We start from the raw sequence: 25,596 nt of genomic DNA on the forward strand, positions 1-25,596 counted from the left end.
TACAATTTAAAGAAAAACATCTATGAAGTGGTGTAGAAATTCCAACACAAGCAAGGGCGCAGGACCAATCTGAAAGCCAGGGAGGCTTTCAATAGTGTTACAATTTCAGGAGCCCGGGGAGCAGGATAGGATGACGATGAGATTATGATAATAGTTTTTTTAGAACAAAAATACAGCAGTGGAAATACAAGTTCAACACAATCATGAGAAACTCTAAGTTTGCCAAATGTGATTATTGGCTGCTTCATGTGTAAGTAAGAACCTCTTTCCAGGTTTAAAGGAAATCTGCTTACAGGATTTGCAAGGAGAGAGAGAGGAATTCCTCCTGGCACGTGGCTTTCAATGGAATTTCAAGAACGCTGGCTACCTAGAATAGCTCATCCTAGTTTTAATTTCTTTCTCTATAAACCCTAATTCAGAGAGCAATTTCTTTTTATGACAGATTCCTCTTTTCATAATGCGACGTGACCTTATAAACTCATTTACAAAATTCAACAACGTAACAACACTTAATCCTCCGAATGCCTACTCTAAATTTAACCAACCGACAATATTCAGAATACAGCAAACATCTGCACAAAAGCCTGGTGGGAATTCTCTTATCCCCTAAGCAAGGGCATTACTAAAGCCCTGAATGAAATGGCATTTCATTTGCCACAGAGACAGGACTGGTGCCTTTGTCTTTTGCTTAACTCTGTCCATGTCAAGTTCTCTTGTCAAGTTCTACGTCAATTAACGAGATACTTTTGAATCTCCGCCTTTACTTTCTTGTTGTACAGTATTGCTTCCATACAGTAAAAGGAAAACTCTAGAGCTCAGCTGTAAACAATCTAATGAAGAACTGGACTTAGACCTATCAGGAAAAATTGAACAGGCTGGGGCTCTTTTCTTTGGAAAAGAGAAGGCTGAGAGGTGGCCTGATAAGAGGTTTTTAAGATGATGAAAGTATTTGATAGGGTAGACGTAGAGAATGTTTCCACTTGTGGGCGAGACGAAAACTAGAGGTCAGGAACAATGTTCTTTCTCATTTTTTCCCCTGTACGGGCCCGTTAAATTTGTAGCAGCCGCTCATGCGCAGTATCTCTTCCAGCGGCAGCAGCTGGTGAGCGGCCCGCGCGGGACCTCGCGATTGATGCACGGCCGCTGCACCTTAGGGGCTCAGGAGAAACCTCTTTACCCAGAGAGTGGCGAGAATGTGGAACTCGCTACCACATGGAGTGGTTGAGACGAATAGTATAGATGCATTTAAAGGGAAGCTAGACAAACACATGAGAGAGAAAGGATAGAAGGATATGATAGCAAAATACTGCGGATGCTGGAAATCCGAAATAACAACAGAAAACGCTGGAAAAACTCAGCAGGCCAGGGCAGCATCCGTGGAGAGAGAAACAGAGTTAACGTTTCAGGTCGATGACCCTTCGTCAGAACTGGAAAAAAGCAGGAAATGGAAAACAAGTTTAGGGGCTGGGAAAAGAGGGAGGGGATGAAAGAACAAAAGGGAAGGTCAGTGATAGGATAGAAAGCAGGAGAGATTAAGAGACATTGAGAGACAGTAAGAGATATTCAAGGCGAGAGGAGGTGGTAATGGGACAGGTAAAGGAACAAAGGATGGCTCTAGATGAGGTGTGAATTGCGCTGGCAGAATGAAGGACAGCTGCCATATGGGAGGGGGAAAAAAAAGTGTGGATAAGAAAAAAGAGAAGAAATATATATATGTGATAGGGGCCGAGGTTATGATCTGAAATTGTTGAACTCTATGTTGAGTCCAGAGGGCTGTAAAGTGCCTCATCGAAAGATGAGGTGCTGTTCCTCGAGCTTACGTTGAGCTTCCGTGGAACAGTGCAAGAGGCCGAGGACGGTGAGGCCTGAGTGGGAATGGAGTGGTGAATTAAAGTGACAGGCCACCAGGAGCTCGGGGGTCCCCCTTACGCACTGAATGGAGGTGTTCCGCAAAGCGAACATCGAAGGATATGTTGATGTGGTTAGATGAAGAAGGGTGGGAGGAGGCTCGTGTGGAGCATAAACACCGGCATTGACCTGTTGGGCCGAATGGCCTGTTTCTGTGCTGTACATTCTATGTAAGTGGCCCGCACCAAACAATTCAGTGCTGATTGCCAGACCGCCCCATGTGGGGTTACAGTGCTGCCCATTTACTGCTACCAGCGGTACCCTGTCACTGACTGATGTAACCCCTATAATAGTTCTTGCTATTTCACACAATTTTAAATACAATTTGGATTTAACAGCTGGAGTTGACTGAAATAATAATTAAGACAATTATTAGACTGAGATCTCATTTGAATCCACCAGACTGGAGTCCTCGCGGTTTTCTGTGCTGACTTACATGCTAATTAACACCCCATTTATATTACTGCACTGCTCCTGAGGCACAGGCCCCAGCCTTGGGAACTGGTTTCATTCCCTGAATCTGAGGCACAAACCACAGCCTTGGGAACTGGTTTAATTCTCTGCCTAAGACACAGACCCCAGCCTCGGGAACTGCTTTCATTCCCTTACTTTGAAGGCACAGACCACCACCTCAGGCGCTCAAAAGCTCGTAAGGGCACCTCCTTGCGGCCCGCAGTTCTGCCATTTTGTTGTGGCTGCCAGTGGGTTCAGCTCTCCGCCAAGCCATGCAGTCCACCACTGCGGTTGTCACATGGTCAGCTTGTGTGACCTTTCCTCACCATCGGTGAATGTCCTATGGCCAGAAATGTGCAATTGCAAGTCTGACTTTCCAGCAATTGCATCAGCGTAAATGGAGCGGTTCCGGTGCTGCTAATCCATCCCACAGTGGCGAACTCAGCAACAGCAGGTCCACAATATTGATCTGAAATCAAATCTGACTTACATGGAGGAGTTGCTTCTTTTGCATGTGTTTTTTTTTAACCTGTTCTCAGAAGGTGGGCATTGGGCTCATGGTGCCTGTGCCGGCTCTTTGAAAGAGCTATTCAATTAGTCCCGCTCCCCTGCTCTTTCCCCAGAGCCCAGCAAATTTCTCCCCTACTCGCTATAGTGCCTTTAATGTAGAAAAAACGTCCCACAGTGCTTCACAGAGGTGTCATCAGACAAAAAAGGATGCCGAGCCGAGAGCTGAAGGGAGTAGGGGGGCTGTGGGTGGTGGGCTAGGAGGTGCTGTCGAAGCAAACTGCCATAGTGGCAGGAGCGTTGATCAAGTGGACCGTTACGTCCTGGATGGTGTCGAGCTTCCTAAGCGCTGTTGCAGGTGCACCGGTCCAGGCAAGTGGTGAGCATTCGATCATTCTCCTGTGGACGATGGAGAGGCTTTGAGGGATTAGGAAGTGACCCACTCGTCACAGATCACCCAGCCTCTGCCCTGCTCTTGTAGCCACAGTGTCGATTAGGCTGGTCCAGTTAAGCTGCTGGTCAATGATGACTCTCAGGAAGTTGATACCAGGGGACTAGGCAATGGTGGTGCCAGAGAGAGGTGGTGGGGCATTTTCTTTGTGTGATGGTCATTGCCTGGCACTTATGTGGCACGAATGTTACCTGCCCCTTGTGAGCCTGGATTTCGTCCAGATCCTGGCATGGGATGTATTACTGTGATATTAGACATTTAGGTTTATATGTTCTTAAATGTCGTTGTCCTTTCAAAATAAACAATAATTTACAGCAAATTTAATTGGTAAAAAAAATTGTTTTATTTATGATGTACAACATATTTGAGTTATAGAACCAAAAAAATCAAGTTCTTTCTTGGGGAGAGGAGAAAGAAGGAACTTAATTAGCACGAGCTTCTATGACTTCAAAACTTTGAGGATCAGATGTGCCACAACACTTCAGAGAGTGAGGAGTGCTGCACAAGGTGAAAATTATTCTGCAGGATGCAACCAACATCTTTTATATAAACTGTAAAATGATCATTGGTTACCGAGAGAGAGAAAAATATAAATACACATTTTGGCTGCCCCGGTACATTCTGGGTCTGGCATCGAGGTATTTGGGCAGCAGGTCACACTACGTATAGAAATCTATTGCAGGACGTCTTGTCCGACCAGATCAATTGCTCCGGCCATTGCGCAGCTCAACAGACTTCTGATTGGCAGTATTACTGTACCATTGATGCGCTATCAATTACTCATAAAAGACGGAGAGTTAGGAGAGTAACTAAAAGGCTTTTATTAACAAAGAACAGAGCATGCCTCTCGTGGTTGACTGGTTTCCAAGAAGGCAGGGGGCTGCAGAGCAGTCACCTTTATACCTGGGCATGTGGGTGGAGCCAGCGGAGGCATGCATAGATACAACAGTGTGCAACAACAACAACAATGGTGAACAACAATAACAGTGGTTTACTACATTCACCCCTTGTTTAAAATTGAGTCCGGCGGGGTGAAGTGTACTATAGGTTCGTGTAAGTAAGTCTATCAGGTGGCCTTGTATGCCGTCCTGATCGTCGTGGTGGCGGCGGTGATGGTGCAGCATCCAACGTTGAATCTGGTGTCTCATTGAGTGGTTGGGTGGTCAATGACGGGTCCTGGGGCTGCGGCATGCCGTCTACAGGGGTTGGGTTGTGGGTAGTGGTGGATGGCAATGGTAGTGTTTCAGGGGCACCCGAAGGTGCGAGGTCTCGTATGGAGACTGTGTCCTCCCGCCCGTCCGGGTACGCCACGTAAGCATACTGGGGGTTGGCGTGGAGGAGGCTCACCCTCTCGACCAGGGGGTCCGTTTTGTGGGACATCACGTGCTTCCGCAGTAGGACGGGTCCTGGAGACGTCAGCCATGTCGGTAGCGAGGTCCCCGATGTGGACTTCCTGGGGAAAGTGAACATTTTTTCATGGGGGGTGGCATTGGTGGCCGTACAAAGCAGTGACCGAATGGAGTGGAGCGCCGCAGGGAGGACCTCCTGCCAGCGAGAGGTCGGAAGGCCCTTAGATTTTAAGTTTAAGAGGACGGCCTTCCAAACCGTCGCGTTCTCTCTTTCCACCTGGCCGTTCCCCCGGGGGTTGTAGCTGGTGGTTCTGCTTGTAGCAATACCTCTCGTGAGCAGGTACTGACGGAGTTCGTCGCTCATAAAGGATGAGCCCCGGTCGCTATGGATATAGCTAGGGAAGCCGAACAAGGCGAAAAGGTCATTCAGACCTTTAATGACCGTGGTACTGGTCATGTCTGGGCAAGGGATGGCAAACGGGAAACGGGAGTACTCATCAATTATGTTGAGGAAGTACACGTTGCGGTCAGAGGAGGGGAGGGGCCCTTTAAAATCGACGCTCAGGCGCTCGAAGGGGCGAGTGGCCTTGATCAAGCTTGCTCTGTCTGGCCTATAAAAATGCGGTTTGCACTCGGCACAGATTTGGCAGTTCCTGGTCATGGTCCTGACCTCCTCGATGGAGTAGGGCAGGTTACGGGATTTGATGAAATGGAAGAACCTGGTGACCCCCGGGTGGCAGAGGTCATTGTGGAGGGTCTGCAGTCTATCAACCTGCGCGTTGGCGCATGTACCACGTGATAGGGCATCTGGGGGCTCATTGAGTTTCCCGGGCCGGTACAAGATATCGTAATTGTAGGTGGAGAGTTCAATTCTCCACCTCAAGATCTTGTCGTTCTTGATTTTGCCCCTCTGCTTATTGTTAAACATAAAAGCTACTGAACGCTGGTCAGTGAGCAGGGTAAATCGTTTTCCGGCCAGGTAATGCCTCCAATGTCGCACCGCTTCCACAATGGCCTGGGCCTCCTTTTCGACAGAGGAGTGTCGAATCTCGGGGCCCTGGAGGGTCCTTGAGAAAAAGGCCACGGGTCTCCCCGCCTGGTTAAGGGTTGCAGCTAGGGCGAAGTCGGATGCGTCGCTCTCCACTTGGAAAGGGATGGACTCATCCACTGCGTGCATTGTGGCCTTCGCAATATCTCTTTTTATGAGAGTGAAGGCTGCACATGCCTCTGCTGTCAGGGGGAAGGAGGTGGACTTGATGAGGGGTCTGGCTTTGTCCGCATAGTTGGGCACCCACTGAGCATAGTAAGAGAAAAACCTCTTCAGTGTTTTTTGGCAGTGGGGGAGGGGGAGCTCCATAAGGGGGCGCATTCTGTCGGGGTCGGGGCCGATGACTCCGTTCTCCACTACGCAGCCAAGAATGGCAAGGCGCGTGGTGCGAAACATACATTTGTCCTTGTTGTATGTTAGATTCAGCCGCTGGGCCGTACTGAGGAATTTCTCTAGGTTAACGTCATGGTCCTGCTGGTCATGGCCGCAGATGGTGACGTTGTCTAGATAGGGGAAGGTGGCCTGCAGCGCGTTCTGGTCAACCATTCGGTCCATCTCCCTTTGGAAGACCGAAACCCCGTTGGTGACGCCGAAGGGGACTCGGAGGAAGTGGTAGAGACGACTGTCAGCTTCAAAAGTTGTGTACTGGCGGTCCTCAGCCCTGATGGGGAGCTGGTGGTATGCCGACTTCAGATCAATCGTCGAGAACACCCGGTATTGTGCTATCTGATTGACCATGTCAGATATGCGGGGGAGTGGGTATGCATCTAACTGGGTGTAGCGATTGATCGTCTGGCTGTAGTCAATAACTAGGCGCTGTTTTTCGCCAGTCTTCACTACCACCACTTGTGCTCGCCATGGGCTAGTGCTACCCTCAATAATCCCTTCCTTCAGGAGTCTTGCTACTTCGGATTTAATGAAGCTCCTATCCCCGGCACTGTACCGCCTGCTTTTGGTAGCGATGGGCTTACAGTCGCGGGTGAGGTTAGCGAACAAGGGGGGGGGGTACTTTAAGCGTGGAGAGGCTGCAAATGGTGCGCGGCGGGCGATTTAAAAGCTGCTGGCTGCAGACTGTGAGTGGGGGGAGGGGTCCACCGTACACTAATGTGACACTTTTAAGGTGGCACTGAAAATCCAACCCCAGTAGAACGGCAGCGCAGAGATGGGGCAGGACAAGAAGTTTAAAATTTTTGTATTCTGTGCACCTTACTGAAAGGGTCACTACACAGTAGCCACCGACGTCTGCTGAATGGGATTTGGAAGCCATAGAGATCCGATGGCGCGTTGGCAGGACCGGGAGAGAGTAACTGCGCACCGTGTCGGGGTGGATAAAGCTCTCCGTGCTCCCGCTGTCGAAAAGGCAGGTAGTGGCGCGGCCGTTTACCGTAATGTCCATCATGGACCTGGACAGTTGGTGAGGGAGAGATTGGTCCAGCGTCACGGAGGCCAGCGTATGGTCGAGCGAGTCGCTGTGGTCGTCAGACGAGGCGGTGGTTGAGTCCGGGTCACCTGCGATTGGAGTTGGAGGCGTCCAAGGTGGCGGACAAAATGGCTGCGCCCATGATCCCGATCCCCACGCGGCTGGAGGTGTCCAAGATGGCGGACAAGATGGCTGCCCCCACGGTTCACACGCGACGCTGCTGGCGTTAGCGGTTTTACCTTTGCAGGCGCTGACGTAGTGTCCTTTCTTCCCGCAGCGAGCAGGTAGCGTTTTTCGCCGGGCAGCGTGCTCTGGGGTGTTTTGCCTGGCCACAAAAGTAACATTTCGGGCCCTTGGACATCGCTGCAGCAGTTGGTGCCGGGGGTGGCGGTCCCATGACCCAAGGTTGCGGCGTCCACGGTGCAGAGCGGTTAGGGGAGAATGCGTCCATATTCCGGTGGGCCGCGTCTAGCGAGAGCGCGAGGGACACTGCCTTCTTCAGGTCGATTTCGCCCTTCTCCAGCAGTCTCTGCCGGGAGTAGTCGGACTTGAGGCCCGCAACGAAAGCATCTCGGATAAGTCCCTCTGTGTGTGTCGCGGCCGATACCTCTTTACAATCGCAGGCTCGGCCGAGTATCTGTAGTGCCCGTAGGAATGCCTCCACCAATTCCCCGGACTGCTGTTTGCGGGATCTCAGGAGGTGTCTGGCATAAACCGTATTTACCGGGCGTGTGTATTGTCCTTTTAGCAGATCGATCGCCGCCGCGTAGGTAGTCGCGTCCTGGATGAGCGTGTAGACTTGGTGGCCCACCTTGGAGGCCAGGATTTTTAGTTTGTTTCCATCTAGTGTCACGGCTGAGGCTTCCAGGTAAGCTTCGAAGCAACGCAGCCATTGTGCGAACTTGGTAGACGAACCCGCCTCTTGAGGGTCTAGGTCCAGGCATGTTGGTCTGAGGGCATGCAGCAGCGCCTGCTGCTCAGCGTTTGGTGCCGTCAATTGCTGCAGCGCCTGCTGCTCAGTGTTTGGTGTCGACATTTTGTTTTTGTTAATAAAATTGATGCGCTATCAATTACTCATAAAAGACGGAGAGTTAGGAGAGTAACTAAAAGGCTTTTATTAACAAAGAACAGAGCATGCCTCTCGTGGTTGACTGGTTTCCAAGAAGGCAGGGGGCTGCAGAGCAGTCACCTTTATACCTGGGCATGTGGGTGGAGCCAGGGGCGGAGCCAGCGGAGGCATGCATAGATACAACAGTGTGCAACAACAACAACAACAGTGAACAACAATAACAGTGGTTTACCACAACCATAAAAGGAAGGTAGGTGGTAACAGACCAGTTCAGTCAGTAAACTATCTGCACAACCAACTTATTCCATCCACAACGTGCCACAAAGTCACTGCACTGCCTCAGATTCAAGGTTCTGAATCCTGGGAGTCAGAATGAATTAGAACTTCCATCACACACCCAGAGACAGTGAGTGGCTCTACGATTCAGGACCTTGAATTTACTGTCCTTGCTGTTGGCAGACGCTCTAGGCAATTTCAGAATCGGACCTGGGTCGGCACCTGCCCTTGTCAGAGTGGAAGTCCCTTGTCTTGTCGGGGTGAAGACTGCAGGCAGCAAAAGTGTTTTAGTCATTTTTTAAAAATCAAGGGCCACCGTCCTAAACAGTGTCTCACTGAACAGCCACTCAGGTTGTTCCTACATGCGGCACCTCAAAGTGAAGGGGTGTGCATAGTTCCTCATTTTAATTAACACTAGCATGGGCGGGTATAGAGTGAAAAGGAGCTTTAGGACTATAGATCGATGGATTAAAAACAGAAAATGCTGGAGATACTCAGCAGGTCAGGCAGCATCTGTGAAGAGAGAAACAGAGTTAACGTTTCAGGTCGATGACCCTTCGACAGAAAGTTCTGACGCCTGACCTGCTGAGTATCTCCAGCATTTTCTGTTTTTATTTCAGATTTCCAGCATCTGCAGTATTTTCTTTTTGTAATCGGTTGATGGATACTGGGAAAGCCATATCTAGTAACCACACTCTCTTGCTTTTTCCCCATTAAACAGCAAGAATAGGAGGGATCAGCGCTGAATAGCTGGCCCCAAATGGAGGGCCAGTGAACATAGAATTATACAGCATAGGAGGCCATTCGGCCCATCGTGCCTGTGCCGGCTCTTTGAAAGAGCCATCAAATTTGTTCTGCTCCCCTGCTCTTTCCCCGTAGCCCTGCAAATTTTTCCCCTTCAAGTATTTATCCAATTCCCTTTTGAAAATTACTATTGAATCTGCTTCCACCGCCCTTTCAGGCAGCGCATTCCAGATCACAACAACTCGCTGCGTAAAAAAATTCTCCTCATAAACAGGTCATTTTCAGGTTGGCAGGCTGTAACTAGTGGGGTGCCGCAAGGATCAGTGTTGGGGCCTCAGCTATTTACAATCTATATTAATGACTTAGATGAAGGGACCGAGTGCAATGTATCCAAGTTTGCTGATGATACAAGGCTAGGTGGGAAAGTAAGCTGTGAGGAGGACACAAAGGCCTAGAAATTCAGTATAGCCACTTTTGGGGCGGTAAAGTCGGGCAGCCGCTAAAGTTTGCGCCCGGCGCAAAGTCGCGCCCCCTTCGCCGATATTCAGTCGCATCGCCCCAAGAGGTTGCTGCTGCGCTAAAACAGGTGATGCACGACTATCTTTAGGCGCTAAGCCGGCGGTGCTGAGCGATACCCCCCGAGGCCGGGCGCAGCGCAGGTGCGGCGAGTTGCTGATTGACGGCAGACACTCTGGCGCCGGTCAGCTCTTAAAGGGGGAGGGTGGATTTGTTTGCCTGCCACGCCCTGCACACTGCAGCCCTCAACCTAGGCCTGACCACTTCAGCTTCACCTGCACAACGCCCAGGGCTATGGAGAAGGCCAGGGAGAGAGCGCAGCGCTTCAGCGACGGTGACCTGAGGCTGCTGGTTGGCGGAGTGGAGCGCAGGCGCCATGTTCTGTTCCCAGAAGGTGGCAAGAGGCCGCTGCCCAGCGCCTACCGGAAAGCCTGGAGGGAGGTCTCCAACAGGGTGTCTTCCAACAGCGTGGTTGCCAGGACTCCTGTGCAATGCCGGAAGAAGTTCAACGACCTCACTCGGGTTGTCAGGGTGAGTACCCTTTCCAGTGTCCTCCTCATCCTTGCATGTGCACCTCACTTTATGGGCAAAGGGACCTGAAAGCCCTAATGGCCAGCCCTCATCCAGCAGCTATGGGACTGGCATGAAAATCACTTGCACATTCAGCACTTTACACACTGTACAAGCTCTTCGACCATGGGAGGCAGTGCAGACAAGATCAGGGCTACACACTGTACAAGCTATTCGACCATGGGAGGCAGTGCAGACAAGATCAGGGCTACACACTGTACAAGCTATTCGACCATGGGAGGCAGTGCAGACAAGATCAGGGCTTCACACTGTACTTAGAGGCCGTCCTTTCTCTTGCAGGCCAAGGTGGCGCACAACCGGCGCAACCGAACTGAGACCGGGGGAGGCCGTCCTGACCTCAAAGAGCTCTCCGACCTCGACCAGCGTGTGGAGCGCATTATGGCAGGCCGGCTGATTGGGCCCGTCGCCAGTGGAGATGCCGACCCTGTTCTGGGCACCAATGGTAAGGGCATCACCTTTTGGACCTCTCTCGTTCCACTTGTGCATCAGATCAGCATCCTTTGCCACTGTCCGACCAATGCGGTGAATGGCACCACTCATGCCTCCCTCGCTGCCGCCCTGTCCTCACTCTAAAGCTACTCTTGTGCCTTCCTGCTTTCAGATGGTGACTTGCCAGGTGAGAAGGCGGGCCCTCAAGCTGCCACTGTCAGCCCTTCGGAAGACGAGGAGGAGGAAGAGGAAGCCGGCCCATCAGTGCCACCCTCAGCCGCGCCAGCCCATGGCGATGTAGGGGACACGTCTTCCCTGGAGGGGAGCCGGGGAGAAGGGTCAGAGGAGAGTGAAGCTCCGGGGCCCAGCGGCCTGCAGCAACGCGGGAGGGGTGGGGAAGCTCGGCGGACTTCTCCCCAGAGGGTGAGTGCGGCCTCCAGTCCTGCGACGGTGAGCGCAGAGGAGGTGCGCCTCCTAGAGGAAATGGCCGTCCAGGCTGAGCGCAGGCACACTGAGCTCATGGCTGCAGTGGCAAGGATGCCTGACTCCATAGAGTCACTGGCAAGGAGTGTGCAGGAATTCGGGGCAGCACAGGCCAGGAGTCTGGAGCAATTCAGTGCAGCACAGGCCAGGAGTCTGCAACAATTCAGTGCAGCACAGGCCAGGAGTCTGCAGGACATCGCGGCAGCACAGGCCAGGAGTCTGCAGGACTTCGCGGCAGCACAGTCGGCTTCTAGCCAAGTGCTCAGTCGTGCCGTCCATTCACTGGCTGGTGTCATGTGGACACAGACCAGGGCCACACGGGCACTAACTGCTGCCACCCTCGCTGGATCAGCCAGGCATCGCCAGGGCACCTGCCGCGCTGCAGCAGCCCAGCAGTCTGTTCTTCAGCTGTTTGCTGCGCATGCTGCAGTGCTGGCCCGTGCGAGTGCCAATGTCTCAGGCGACCAGCGAGCACCTGCGATCTGCCAGGTTGCCACCATTCCTGCAGCCGACACTGCCACTCCGCCACTGCAGCTGCCACGAGCTGCTGGACAGACTGCTGCCGCCCAGCCAGAGTTGGAGCAGTCAGCAGCCGGCCACTCCAAGGCCAGAGCTGGTGCAGGCCGACCCCCAAGGGCATCTGCCGTCTCGCCATCTGCCCCTCAGCAGCCTTCCCCCAGCCTTGCTGCAGCCACTGGGCTCCCATTGAGGAGCAGCAGCAGGGCGGGCAGGGGCCAGGCAAGGATGCGCAAGGCATCGCCCTCGCAGGGCAAAAAGTAGAGGTATGCACAAATGCCTGGTGCTTGTTGTAAGGCCGAGACTGGTGCAGTTGTTTTTGTGTAAGGCCGAGACTGGTGTCTTTCTTTCTTTTTGTAAGGCCGAGACTGGTGTCTTTCTTTCTTTTTGTAAGGCCGAGACTGGTGTCTTTCTTTTTGTAAGGCCGAGACTGGTAGTTTTGTGTTTTTGGAGGGGGCTTCTCCACATGAGCATGTAATGTGGGAAGGGCAGAGGTTTTCAATAAATTATTGTTGTTAAATTGCAGTGTGCATGGTTTTTTGGTTAAGTCCTGGTTGCCCTGCTCGGCTGAGGGCTTGTGGAGCGGCTACATTCATCTGCTGACATTGGCACAAGCCATTCCCTGAGAGGGGGCCTAGAACCGACGTTCAATAAGCCGGCGACGGGCGGCCCTTGCACTTTGTGCCTCCCTCCTGTGCTGGTCCTCCTCCTCCTCCTCCTGCTCCTCCTCCTGAGGTGGTCCTCCAATCTCTGGTGGCAGTGCCTGAGTCCTGCGGATAGCCAGGTTGTGCAGCATGCAGCAAACGACAACGAAATGGGAGACTCGCTCCGGCGAATACTGTAGGGCTCCACCGGAACGGTCCAGACAGCGGAACCGTTGCTTCAGGACGCCGATTGTTTGTTCGATGATGTTCCTGGTCGCTTGATGGCTCTCGTTGTATCCCTCTTCAGCAGGGGTGCTGGGCGCACGGAGCGGGGTCATCAGCCAGGTACACAAAGGATAGCCTTTGTCCCCGATAAGCCATCCTCGTGGGTGAGGCTGTGCCTGGAACATGTCTGCCACAGAAGTCTGTCGCAGGATGAAGGCATCGTGGCTGCTGCCTGGAAATCGGGCATTGACAGCTAGGATGAGCTGCCTGTGGTCACACACCAGCTGGACGTTCAGCGAATGGTAGCCCTTCCGGTTGCGGTAATCCTCGGCATTCTCCAGAGGTGCCCGCAAAGCCACATGCGTGCAGTCAATGGCGCCCTGCACCATGGGGAAGCCCGCGAATGCTGCAAAGCCCATTGCACGCTGTTGCTGCTTGGCAAGGGCCATGGAGAAGGAGATGAACTGACGTCTCCTTTTGAAAAGGGCATTGGTCACCTGGCGGATGCAGCAATGCACGGCGAACTGGGAGATGTTGGCAATGTCCCCAGTAGCGGATTGGAAGGAGCCGGTGGCATAGAAGTTGAGAGCCACCGTCACCTTCACTGCCACCGACAGAGACGTCCTGCTCCTCAGCTGTGGCTGCAGATCACCGCCAAGCAGCTGGCAGATCTCTGTGACCACCTCCCTTCTGAATCGCAGCCTCCGAACACACTGCTCGTCAGACATGTTGAGATAGGAGAACTGCTGGCGGTATACCCTGGGTGGGTAAGGCCTCCTTTGCCGACGCCTGTTGCCCCCTCTCCGTCTAGCCAGGGCTGCCATTCTCTCACGGCGTCTGTGAGCCCTTTGGATGTAATTGAGAAAGCCAGCGTTGACACCCATTGCAGCCCCCATAATATGCTGGCAAACAATGAGATGTCAATGAAGGCAAAGACAATTGGAAAGCTGTGGCCTGAAGCCAGAAGTACCTGTCCTAGTGTTGGGCCAAAGCAGAAAGCTCTCTACCTTGGTCTCTCTCCAAAGATCCGTTTGTCAAGAAGGAGTGCTGCAAAATGGCAGCCTTTTATAGTGCAGGAGGAGTGCCCTTTAATTTGCGCCCCCCGCGCCCCGCATCGGCTGAGCACCGTTCCACTCGAACAGTCGCTAGGGGCGCCAGGCGCACAATGGGGCGGCGCGACTGAAGTTCCGGTTGGGGGCGCATAAAGGGCGTTGCACGAGGAAATGACGTCATGATCTGCGCGCGCAGCTGAGCGCGCGCAAAGACTTTGCGCCGCCACTAAATCTCTAGTGAAGTTGGGGCGAGGTGCAGATCGCGCTGCGCCCGGGCGCTAGCCGCCTAGCGCCCGACATCTACTCCTCCTAAGGCGCTAGCGGCTGGCGCAACCAACTGAATTTCTAGGCCAAAGAGCCTGCAAAGGGATATAGACAGGTTAACTGAGTGGGCAATAAGGTGGCAGATGGTGTATAATGTGGGAAAATGTGAGGCTATTCACTTTGGTGGGAAGAATAGAAAAACAGAGTATTTTTTAAATGGTGAGAAGCTATCAAATGTTGATGTTCAGAGAGATTTAGGTGTCCTAGTACAAGAACCACAGAGTTAGCACGCAGGTACAGCAAGCAATTAGGAAGGCAAATGTTGTAAGAGTAAGGAAGTCTTGCTAGAATTGTGCAGGGCTCTGGTGAGACCACACCTGGAGTACTGTGCACAGCTTTGGTCTCCTTATCTGAGAAAGGACATACATGCCTTAGAGGTGGTGCAACAAAGGTGAGAGGGTTGTCTCTGATGAGAAATTGAGTAGATTGGGTCTATACTCTCTGAAGTTTAGAAGATGAAGAGGCGATCTCACTGAAACATAAGATTCTGAGGGGGATTGACAGGATAAATGCTGAGAGGCTGTTTCCCCTGGCTGGAGAGTCCAGAACTAGGGGGCATAGTCTCAGAATAAGGGGTCGGCCATTTAAGACTGAGATGAGGAGGAATTTCTTCACTCAGAAGTTTACGAATCTTTGGAGTTCTCTGTCCCAAAGGGCTATGGATGCTGAGCCGTTGAGTATATTCTAGGCTGAGATTGATAAGATTTTTGGATTCTAGAGGAATCAAGGGATATGGGGATCGGGCGGGAAAGCAGAGTTGAGGTTGAAGATCAGCCATGATCTTATTGAACGGCGGAGCAGGCTTGAGGGGCCGTATGGCTCCTACGTTGTTATGTTCTCCCCTCTGGTTCTTTTGCCAATTCAATCTGTGTCCTCTGGTTACCGACCCTCCTGCCAGTGGCATCCGCTTCTTCCTATTTACTCCATCAAAACATGGAGTAGCAAGTCTTCCAAGGACTACAGGTGAAGTGGAAGAGCACAGCAAGAAGTGCCTAGGCCGTTTTGTGCATCGCCCTCCTCTGCAGGGTGTAGGTGGTGTGTACCAACGTTCAATGCCGTAACCCTACGGTAAGGTTTCGATGACCGAAACGCCCCGTTTTCACCCTTTACCTTTCATTTGTCTGTTTGTGGCAGTAGTGAGATTCACGCTCAGGGAGGAGGGTGATGTAGCAGCTGACAATGGCCCTGGCTGCTGCTGCTTCAGCACTAGTTTGGCGGAGAGACTATAAAACTAAACGGAGCACAGGGAGATGCAGAGCATTCGATTCTCGAGGCTGACTCTGAATAATTCAGACCTGTGAGTCAAACAGACACTACCCTTTCTTCTCAATAAACCTTTCCCTCTGTGAATTGGAGAAAGCAGCGAATGTAAAGGAGTGGGACGAAACAGAGTCATTCGTACAGGGCTGATGTTACAGTTTACAGTTTTCTTTATAAAATGAGGAGTCGACCAACCTTCTCTCGGAACCTGCAGGGGGTAGTCTGTGGTATGGCACCAGCTGTGGCTAGAAATGCCTTCCTGCTTATTATACAGTTTGAAAGCCGGCTGCCATAAATTATGTAGATAAAACGGGTGAAGAGGGAGGGGAATTGGTTGAGATGAGGAACTAAAACAAGTCCATGGAACAAAAACAAAATCAGGCACAGCTCTGATAAAGGGCTTTCCTTCCTCATGTGTCAGCTGTGGCTCAGTGGGTAGCACCCGCAACTCTGAGTCAGAAGGTTGCGAGTTCAAATCCCACTCCAGTGACTTGAGCACTAAAATCTAGGCTGACACTCCCTGTGCAGTACTGAGGGAGTGCTGCAGTGTCAGAGCTGCTGTCTTTCGGATGAGACGTTAAACCGAGGCCTCGTCTGTTTTCTCAATGGACGTAAAAGATCCCACGGCACTATTTCGAAGAGGAGCAGGGGAGTTCTCCCTGGTGTCCTGGCCAATATTTATCCCTCAATCAACATCACTAAAACAGATTATCTGGTCATTATCACATTGGTGTTTGTGGGATCTTGCCATGCACAAATTGGCTGCCGCGTTTCCTACCTTACAACAGTGACTACACTTAAAAAGTACTTCATTGGTACCCTACGTAAACTTGAGGTCATCCAAAACCCGGCTGCCCGTGTCCTAACTCGCACCCAGTCCCGTTCACCCAACACCCCTGTGCTCACTGCCCCGTGTCCTAACTCACACCCAGTCCCGTTCACCCATCACCCCCTGTGCTCACTGCCCCGTGTCCTAACTCACACCCAGTCCCGTTCACCCATCACCCCCTGTGCTCACTGCCCCGTGTCCTAACTCGCACCCAGTCCCGTTCACCCATCACCCCCTGTGCTCACTGCCCCGTGTCCTAACTCACACCCAGTCCCGTTCACCCAACACCCCTGTGCTCACTGCCCCGTGTCCTAACTCACACCCAGTCCCGTTCACCCATCACCCCCTGTGCTCACTGCCCCGTGTCCTAACTCACACCCAGTCCCGTTCGCCCATCACCCCCTGTGCTCACTGCCCCGTGTCCTAACTCACACCCAGTCCCGTTCACCCATCACCCCCTGTGCTCACTGGCCTGTGTCCTAACTCACACCCAGTCCCGTTCACCCAACACCCCTGTGCTCACTGCCCCGTGTCCTAACTCACACCCAGTCCCGTTCACCCATCACCCCCTGTGCTCACTGCCCCGTGTCCTAACTCACACCCAGTCCCGTTCACCCATCACCCCCAATGCTCACTGCCCCGTGTCCTAACTCACCCCCAGTCCCGTTCACCCATCACCCCCTGTGCTCACTGCCCCGTGTCCTAACTCACACCCAGTCCCGTTCACCCATCACCCCGTGCTCACTGCCCCGTGTCGTAACTCGCACCCAGTCCCGTTCACCCATCACCCCCTGTGCTCGCTGCCCCGTGTCCTAACTCGCACCAAGTCCCGTTCGCCCATCACCCCCTGTGCTCACTGCCCCATGTCCTAACTCGCACCCAGTCCCGTTCACCCATCACCCCCTGTGCTCACTGCCCCGTGTCCTAACTCGCACCCAGTCCCGTTCACCCATCACCCCCTGTGCTCACTGCCCCGTGTCCTAACTCACACCCAGTCCCGTTCACCCAACACCCCTGTGCTCACTGCCCCGTGTCCTAACTCACACCCAGTCCCGTTCACCCATCACCCCCTGTGCTCACTGCCCCGTGTCCTAACTCACACCCAGTCCCGTTCACCCATCACCCCCTGTGCTCACTGCCCCGTGTCCTAACTCACACCCAGTCCTGTTCACCCATCACCCCCTGTGCTCACTGCCCCATGTCCTAACTTGCACCCAGTCCCGTTCACCCATCACCCCCTGTGCTCACTGCCCCGTGTCCTAACTCACACCCAGTCCCGTTCACCCAACACCCCTGTGCTCACTGCCCCGTGTCCTAACTCACCCCCAGTCCTGTTCACCCATCACCCCGTGCTCACTGCCCCGTGTCCTAACTCGCACCCAGTCCCGTTCACCCATCACCCCCTGTGCTCACTGCCCCGTGTCCTAACTCACACCCAGTCCCGTTCACCCATCGCCCCCTGTGCTCACTGCCCCGTGTCCTAACTCACACCCAGTCCCGTTCACCCATCACCCCCTGTGCTCACTGCCCCGTGTCCTAACTCACACCCAGTCCCGTTCACCCATCACCACCTGTGCTCGCTGCCCCGTGTCCTAACTCACACCCAGTCCCGTTCACCCATCACCCCCTGTGCTCCCTGCCCCGTGTCCTAACTCGCACCCAGTCCCGTTCACCCATCACCCCCTGTGCTCACTGCCCCGTGTCCTAACTCACACCCAGTCCCGTTCACCCATCACCCCCTGTGCTCACTGCCCCGTGTCCTAACTCACACCCAGTCCCGTTCACCCATCACCCCCTGTGCTCACTGCCCCGTGTCCTAACTCACACCCAGTCCCGTTCACCCATCACCCCGTGCTCACTGCCCCGTGTCCTAACTCACACCCAGTCCCGTTCACCCATCACCCCCGTGCTCACTGCCCCGTGTCCTAACTCACACCCAGTCCCGTTCACCCAACACCCCCTGTGCTCACTGCCCCGTGTCCTAACTCACACCCAGTCCCGTTCACCCATCACCCCCTGTGCTCACTGCCCCGTGTCCTAACTCACACCCAGTCCCGTTCACCCAACACCCCTGTGCTCGCTGACCTACATTGGCTCCCGGTTAAGCAGCGCCTCGATTTCAAAATTCTCATCCTTGTTTTCAAATCCCTCCATGGCCTCACCCCTCCCTATCTCTGTAACCTCCGCCAGCCCCACAATCCACCCCCGCCCGCCCCGAGATATCTGCGTTCCTCTAATTCTGCCCTCTTGAGGATTTCTGATTATAATCGCTTAACCATTGGGGGCCGGGCCTTCTGTTGCCTGGGCCCTAAGCTCTGGAATTCCCTCCCTAAACTTCTCTGTCTCTCTACCTCTCTTTCCTCCTTTAAGACGCTCCTTAAAACTTACTTCTTTGACCAAGCTTTTGGTCACCAGCCTTAATTTCTCCTTATGTGGCTCGGTGACAAATTTTTTGTCTTATAATACTCCTGTGAAGAGCCTTGGGACGTTTAGCTATATTAAAGGCGCTATATAAATACAAGTAGTTGTTTGGCTCTAATTTTTAGACTATGCCCCCTAGTCCTAGACTCCCCAACCAGCAGAAATAATTTCTCTCTATCTACCCTATCTGTTCCCCTTAATATCTTGAAAACTTTGATCAAATCACCCCTTAACCTTCTAAATTCCAGGCAATACAACCCTAGTTTGTGTAGTCTCTTCTCGTATTTTAACTCCTGGTGTCTGGGTATCATTCTGGTAAACCTACGCGGCACACCTTCCAAGGCCAATATAGCCATCCTAAGGTGTGTCTTTGAGTTTCCATTCCTGGTGAAAGGTCTACAGCCGAAACATTAGGCTCTTTACTGATGCTGACAGACCTGCCGTGCATTCCCACCATTAATATTCTTTTACTTTATGCTGCTGTTGCTCACAAGAATGCGTATTCTTTTTCCAAAGGCCATTGAATGAAGCAATATTAGAAACAGTGAACAAAAAATCGTGTCACATTCTAGTGAGCGCAGTTGGACATGGCTGGTACAGAATTACACTGGTGGAGAATTGTGCTAATTTCTGGGCACTACATTTTAGCAAGGATGTCAAGGCCTTAGAGAGGGTGCAGAAGCGACTTACTAGAATGGTAGCGGGGATGAGGGAGTTCAGTTATGTGGAGAGACTAGAGAAGCTGGGGGTTGTTCTCCTTAGAGCAAAAAAGGTTAAAAGGAGATGTGGTAAGAGGTGTACAAAATCAGGAATGGTTTTGACAGAGTAAATAAGGAAAAACTGTTTCCTGTAGCAGAAGAGTTGGGGCCTCAGTTATTTACAATCTATATTAATGACCTAGATGAAGGGACCGAGTGCAATGTATCCAAGTTTGCTGATGATACAAAGCTAGGTGGGACAGTAAGCTGTGAGGAGAACACAGAGTCTGCAAAGGGATATAGATAGACTGAGTGAGTGGGCAGTAAGGTGGCAGATGGAGTGTAATGTAGGGAAATGTGAAGTTATTCACTTTGGTAGGAAGAATAGAAAAACAGAATTTTTTTAAATGGTGAGAAACTTTCAAATGTTGGTGTTCAGAGGGATTTGGGTGTTCTCGTGCAAGAAACACAGAAAGCTAGCATGCAGGTACAGCAAGCAAATGGCATGTTGGCCTTTATTGCAAGGGGGTTGGAGTATAAGAGTAAGGAAGTCTTGCTACAATTGTACAAGGCCTTGGTGAGACCACACCTGGAGTACTGGGCACAGTTTTGGTCTCCTTATCTAAAGAAGGATATACATGCCTTGGAGGCGGTGCAACGAAGGTTCACCAGATTGATTCCTGGGATGAGAGGGCTGTCCTATGTGAGAGATTGTGTGGAATGGGCCTAAACTCTCTGGAGTTTAGAAGAATGAGAGGTGATCTCATTGAAACATACAAGATTCTGAAGGGGATCGACAGGGTAGATGCTGAGAGGTTGTTTCCCCTAGCTGGAGTGTCTAGAACTAGGGGGCATAGTCTCAGGGTAAGGGGTCGGCCATTTAAGACTGAGATGAGGGGGAATTTCTTCACTTAGAGGGTTGTGAATCTTTGGAATTCTCTACCCCAGAGGGCTGTGGATGCCGAGTCGTTGAGTGTATTCAAGGCTGAGATCGATAGATTTTTGGACTCTTGGGGAATCAAGGGATATGGAGACCGGGCGGGAAAGTGGAGTTGAGGTCGAAGATCAGCCATGATCTTATCGAATGGCGGGGCAGGCTCGTATGGTCTACTCCTGCTCCTATTTCTTATGTTCCTCTGAAAAGAGAAAAGATGTGTTGGTGTTTCCAGTGCAGACAGCTCGCCAGACGTGGAACCGGAAAGATGAGTGAGCACTGTCAGTGAAATGAACAAAAAAGGAGATAGTGAACGAGCGATGGAAGTACAGAGTCAGGCATTGCGACTCCAATCTAAAGAGGCAGTTCGCTGGAAGACGAATTAGGGGAGCGGTAGTTGAAGAGGCAGGTTTTCGAATGTGAGGAACAGAAGTAGCCTACCTCACCTTATTATTGACCAGGCCACTGCATTTATTGAAAGGTTCGTTCCACAGTAACAAGGTCTGTAAGGTTATATAGAAAGCTGGCTTTTCTTTTATCAGGATTTTACAAATATAAATGTTTTAAAATTCCATCTGCTTCGCATATGCTCCATTTATGGACCACAAGTGTAAGGTTTTATTGAACACAGGCATGCACACAAAAAAGAAAACTACAAAGGCCTTTATGGCATCTATTTGAAATTAAAATAACCCAATACTATTTAAAAAAAGGTTTAAAATGGTATGGTCTGATTCACGTGGCTGAATACCATCATGTTAACATTCATCTGCTAGAGGAGGCTCACAAATGTAATTGTTGGGGCATTTCATTTCAAGCTAGAAATGCATAGTATTTACAGCACAGAAACAGGCCATTCAGTCCAACAGGTTTATGCCTGTGTTTATGCTCCACACGAGCCTCCTCCCACCCTACCTCATCTAACCCCATCAATATATCCTTCTATTCCTTTCTCCTTCATGTATTTATCTAGCTTCCCCTTAAATGCATCTATGCCTAGTCGCCTCAACCACTCCATGTGGTAGCAAGTTCCGCATTCTAACAACTTCCTGGGTAAAGAAGTTTCTCCTGAATGTTTTGAGTGCAACGATCAAATTTCTCCCTATCCTTCTCATGACCAGGGTCCCTGCTGCCATCTACCCTCTGGTACCTTGCCGTCCTTCGTATGTGAAGTCAGGCAGTAAGTGGTATTGGACCACTTAGGGCATCACACCCAAACACTGACCCCTTCCGTGTCCAACATCCAGATATGCATTCTTTCTAGCAAGGGTTACTGAACAACAAACTGGAGTGAGCACGCTGGCTGATTTATTTTCCTCTCTCTAGCCCAAAGGTGATTCGGCCATTTGTAGAACCCCCTTCTGCTGCCCAAGCTTAGATCAGCTACTTTAAGCATTGACTGGAGACCGAGCTTGGGACCTTCTCAGTCTGTATGTCTCCGTATCAAAAGAACATAAGAATTAGGAGCAAGAGTAGGCCATATGGCCCCTCGAGTCTGCTCTGCCATTCAATAAAATCATGGCTGATCTTCGACCTCAACTCCACTTTCCTGCCCGATCTCCATATCACATGATTCCCCAGAGTCCAAAAATCTATCGATCTCAGCCTTGAATATACGCAACGACTCAGCATCCACAGCCCTCTGGGGTAGAGAATTCCAAAGATTCACAACCCTCTGAGTGAAAAAATTCCTCCTCAGCTCAGTTCTAAATGGCTGACCCCTTATCCTGAGACCATGACCCCTAGTTCTAGACTCTCCAGCCAGGGAGAAACAATCTCGCAGCATCTATCCCGTCAGTCCACCTCAGAATCTTATATGTTTCAATGAGATCACCTCTTCTTCTTCCAAACTTGAGAGAGTATAGGCTCAACCTACTCAATCTCTCCTTACAGGATAACCCTCTCATCCCAGGGATCAGAATTTTATACGTTTCAATGAGATCACCTCTCATTCTTCTAAACTCCAGAGAGTATCAGCCCATTCTACACAATCTCTCCTCATAGGACAACCCTCTCATCCCAGGAATTAATCCAGTGAACCTATCACGTTGTGTAGTTGCTTTTCTCCACTAAGCCATTTGACGTGGTCAAACCTTTCAACCAACCCATTCAAGGTACGGTACTGTAGTGGACTAGTAATCCAGAGGCTTGGACTGAAAACACAGAGAACGTGAGTTCAAGTCCCACCGTGGCAGTTTGAGAACTTGAATTGTGATTTTAAAAATATAGAAATAAAAAATCTGCTATCAGTAAAAGTGACCTTGAAGTTGTTGGGATTGTCATAAAAACACAATTGGTTCGCTAATGTCCTTTAGGGAAGGAAACCTGCCGTCCTAACCCGGTCTGGGCCGAAATGTGACTCCAGACCCACACCATCGTGGTTGACTCCTAGCAGCCCTCTGGCCTAGCAAGACACTCAGTTGTATGAAATTGCAGCGGTTCATGAAGAAGGCCCACCACCAACCTTCTCAAGGGCAACTGGGGAAGGGCAATAAATGCCGGCCTTAACAGCGAGGCCCGCACCCCGAGGATTAATTTAAAAAATGTTCAAGTCATGCCAAGTATCCCAGCACCCAACGGTAGCTTTGTGGAGTACTCCATGCCAACTAACCTACCCCACCAGTAGATCGCAAATCATAAAATCATCAATCCAAGATTCTCTGCCTCTGACCCAGTGTAATATTTCTAGGCTGTGCAACCGCAAACAGTCCATACTCGGGGTACTTACTTGACATGGGAGTCTGCTATTGTTGCTGCTTCATTGAATTGTGCTGACGCAAGCCTGTAGTAGTCTGCATTCTGTAAGAAAATTAATGCACTAGTTATTGTTTTATTTATTGTACCGACAGGCAGTACTGCATCAAGTTTCATTTGGAAATACAATGCCGATCGATATTTCACTGACACATGTTTTCCTCAGACATCGGATGTGAAGATATTAACATAATGAGGCTGACCAAGATATAAATCGAGTCAGAGAAAAACCCAGGCACATTATATATCGCACGACATGACAGTAGGAAACTTTGAGCCATCCAAAAAAACATTAGATGTGCAAACTGGTAACAGAGTTAGCTATTTAGCTACAAGAGGTGCTTTTCCTAACTATTTAACTAAGAAAGTCCGTGAAAGATACAATCTTGCATCCAACTAATTACAAAGAAAGGTTAATCATAATCATAATCATAATCAACTTTATTGTCATTGTTAGTGCACAAGTGCAGTACAACGAAATGTAGGCTTGCGGCTCCCGAGAGTGTACATTTAGATTAAGACATTTAAACATTCAACATACATTTGGCTTGTAATACATTAACATAAACATAACCATAATAAAGTGCATTGGCAGATGTGCAGGCTTTAGAGTTTATTTGTGGAGTTCAGTAGGATGACAGCCCTGGGAAAGAAGCTGTTCCTAAATCTGGTCGTACGGGTGCGAATGCATCTGTAGCGTCTCCCAGATGGCAGGAGGGCGAACAGACTGTGGCTGGGGTGGGTAGGGTCTTTGATGATGGACCGTGACCTCCGTAAACAGCGTTTCTGGTATATGTGCTCTATGGTCGGTAGCCGGGTGCTGGTAATGTGTTGGGCAGTTTTGACTACCCGCTGCAGGGCTTTCCGGTCATAGTAGCTACAGCTGCCATACCATACTGTGATACAGTTCGTCAGGATGCTCTCTATTGTGCAGCAGTAAAAGTTAGAGAGGATCAGGGGTGACAGGTTACATCCCTTCAGCCTCCTTAGGAAATATAGGCGCTGCTGGGCCTTCTTCACCAGAGAGGAGGTATTGAGGGACCAGGAGAGGTCTTCCGTGATGTGGACTCCGAGGAACTTAAAGCTGTCCACCCTTTCCACCACAGCCCCATTGATGTGGATGGGGGTGTGACTTCCGCCTTTAGACTTCCTGAAGTCCACAATGATTTCTTTGGTTTTCTTGATGTTGAGGGCCAGGTTGTTATCGGCGCACCACTTCACGAGATGCTGGACCTCCTCCCTGTAGGCTGACTCATCGTTGTTGGTGATCTGGCCTACTACCGTGGTATCATCCGCAAACTTGATGATGGTGTTGGAACCATGAACAGCCACACAGTCGTGGGTGAAGAGGGAGTAGAGGAGGGGGCTCAGCACACATCCTTGTGGGGCCCCCGTGTTCAGGGTCGGGGGGGGGGGAGGTGTGGTTACCTAATTTGACAGACTGGGGTCTGTTTGTTAGGAAGTCCAGGGTCCAGTTGCAGAGGGAAGTGTTCAGGCCAAGAGTGTGGAGTTTGGTGGCCAGCTTGTTGGGGACTCTTCAGCCTTGAAGTTGTATAAGGCCAGATCTAGGTTAGATGTCAGGAGATGGCTCTTTTCCCAGAGAATAGTGGACCTCTGGGACAGGCTGCCGTCTCGTGCGGTGGACGCTGATTCACTGAAATCCTTCAAGCGAGAGCTGGACCTGTTTCTGGCTGGGGCGGAGATCACCTCTTAAAGAGATACTGCAGGGAACTCAGGGCCAAAGTAATCTCCTGGACTAGTTTCGAGTGCCTAGATGCATTGGAGAGGAAGTTCACAGATTTTTCCTCCCAAATTGGCCTGTTTTTTTTTTAGCCTCTCCCAGAAGAGCACATGGCTTCAGGTGGGTAGAAAGTATATATTGTAATACACAAGGTATCACAATTGTGTGGGACAGGGTCGATGGACCAGGGGGTCTTTACCTGTCTGTCATTGTTCATATGTTCGTAAGGGGGGACTTCATCTAAGATATATTTTTGCTGTCGCCAGGGTTGTTCAATTGTACAACAGAAAATGCTGGAAAAGCTCAGCAGGTCAGGCAACATCCGTGAAGAGAAATTTGAGTTGACGTTTCGGGTCGAATCCCTTCTTCAAAACTGGAAAGAAAAGAAAATAGATCGAAGGCAAGACTGCGATCGAACAAAAGAAGAAAAAGAGACAATAAAAGGTATTCGAAGCCAGACAAGATGGAGACAAAAGGCAGCTGAGATTAGGTGTGAAGTGTACTGGCAGGTAAGAGACAGCTGCCAGGTGAGAGAGAGAAACAAAAGGAAAGGGGTGGGGGGGGGGGGGGAAGGAGGACCAAAAACAAAGGGGTGGAAAAAATTATAAGTAAAAAAGTACTCCTTCCCAAGATCCACTAACAGGACTGCCCTGGTAGACCCATCGTTTCAGCCTGTTCTTGCCCCACGGAACTTATCTCTTCCTATCTTGGCTCGATCCTTTCTCCCCTTGTCCAGTCTCTTCCCACCTACATCCGCAACTCTTCGGGCGCCCTCCGCCACTTTAACAGTTTCCAGTTTCCTGGCCCCAACCGCTTCCTTTTCACCATGGACGTACAATCCCTCTACACCTCCATCCCCCACCAGGATGGCCTGAGGGCGCTCCGCTTCTTCCTTGAACAGAGGCCCGTCCAGTCCCCATCCACCACCACCCTCCTCCGCCTGGCTGAACTTGT

The 25,596-nt window shown here is 51.0% G+C and overlaps 1 protein-coding gene across 3 annotated transcripts in view; it reads right to left on the reverse strand.

The window, feature by feature from the left end:
• The window catches only part of LOC147111319 (MICOS complex subunit mic25-like), a 411,496-nt gene that overhangs the window by 174,428 nt on the left and 211,472 nt on the right, over positions 1-25,596 (reverse strand). For all 3 annotated transcript variants that reach the window (XM_086002087.1, XM_086002084.1, XM_086002085.1), the window contains exon 6: positions 22,876-22,946. In XM_086002087.1, coding sequence (XP_085858213.1) covers positions 22,876-22,946 — 71 coding nt within the window. The remainder of the gene's footprint in view (positions 1-22,875; positions 22,947-25,596) is intronic.

This window comes from Somniosus microcephalus, chromosome 11 (assembly GCF_052327205.1).
Source record: "Somniosus microcephalus isolate GS21.2 chromosome 11, FLI_Smic_1.0, whole genome shotgun sequence".
NCBI lineage: Eukaryota > Metazoa > Chordata > Chondrichthyes > Squaliformes > Somniosidae > Somniosus > Somniosus microcephalus.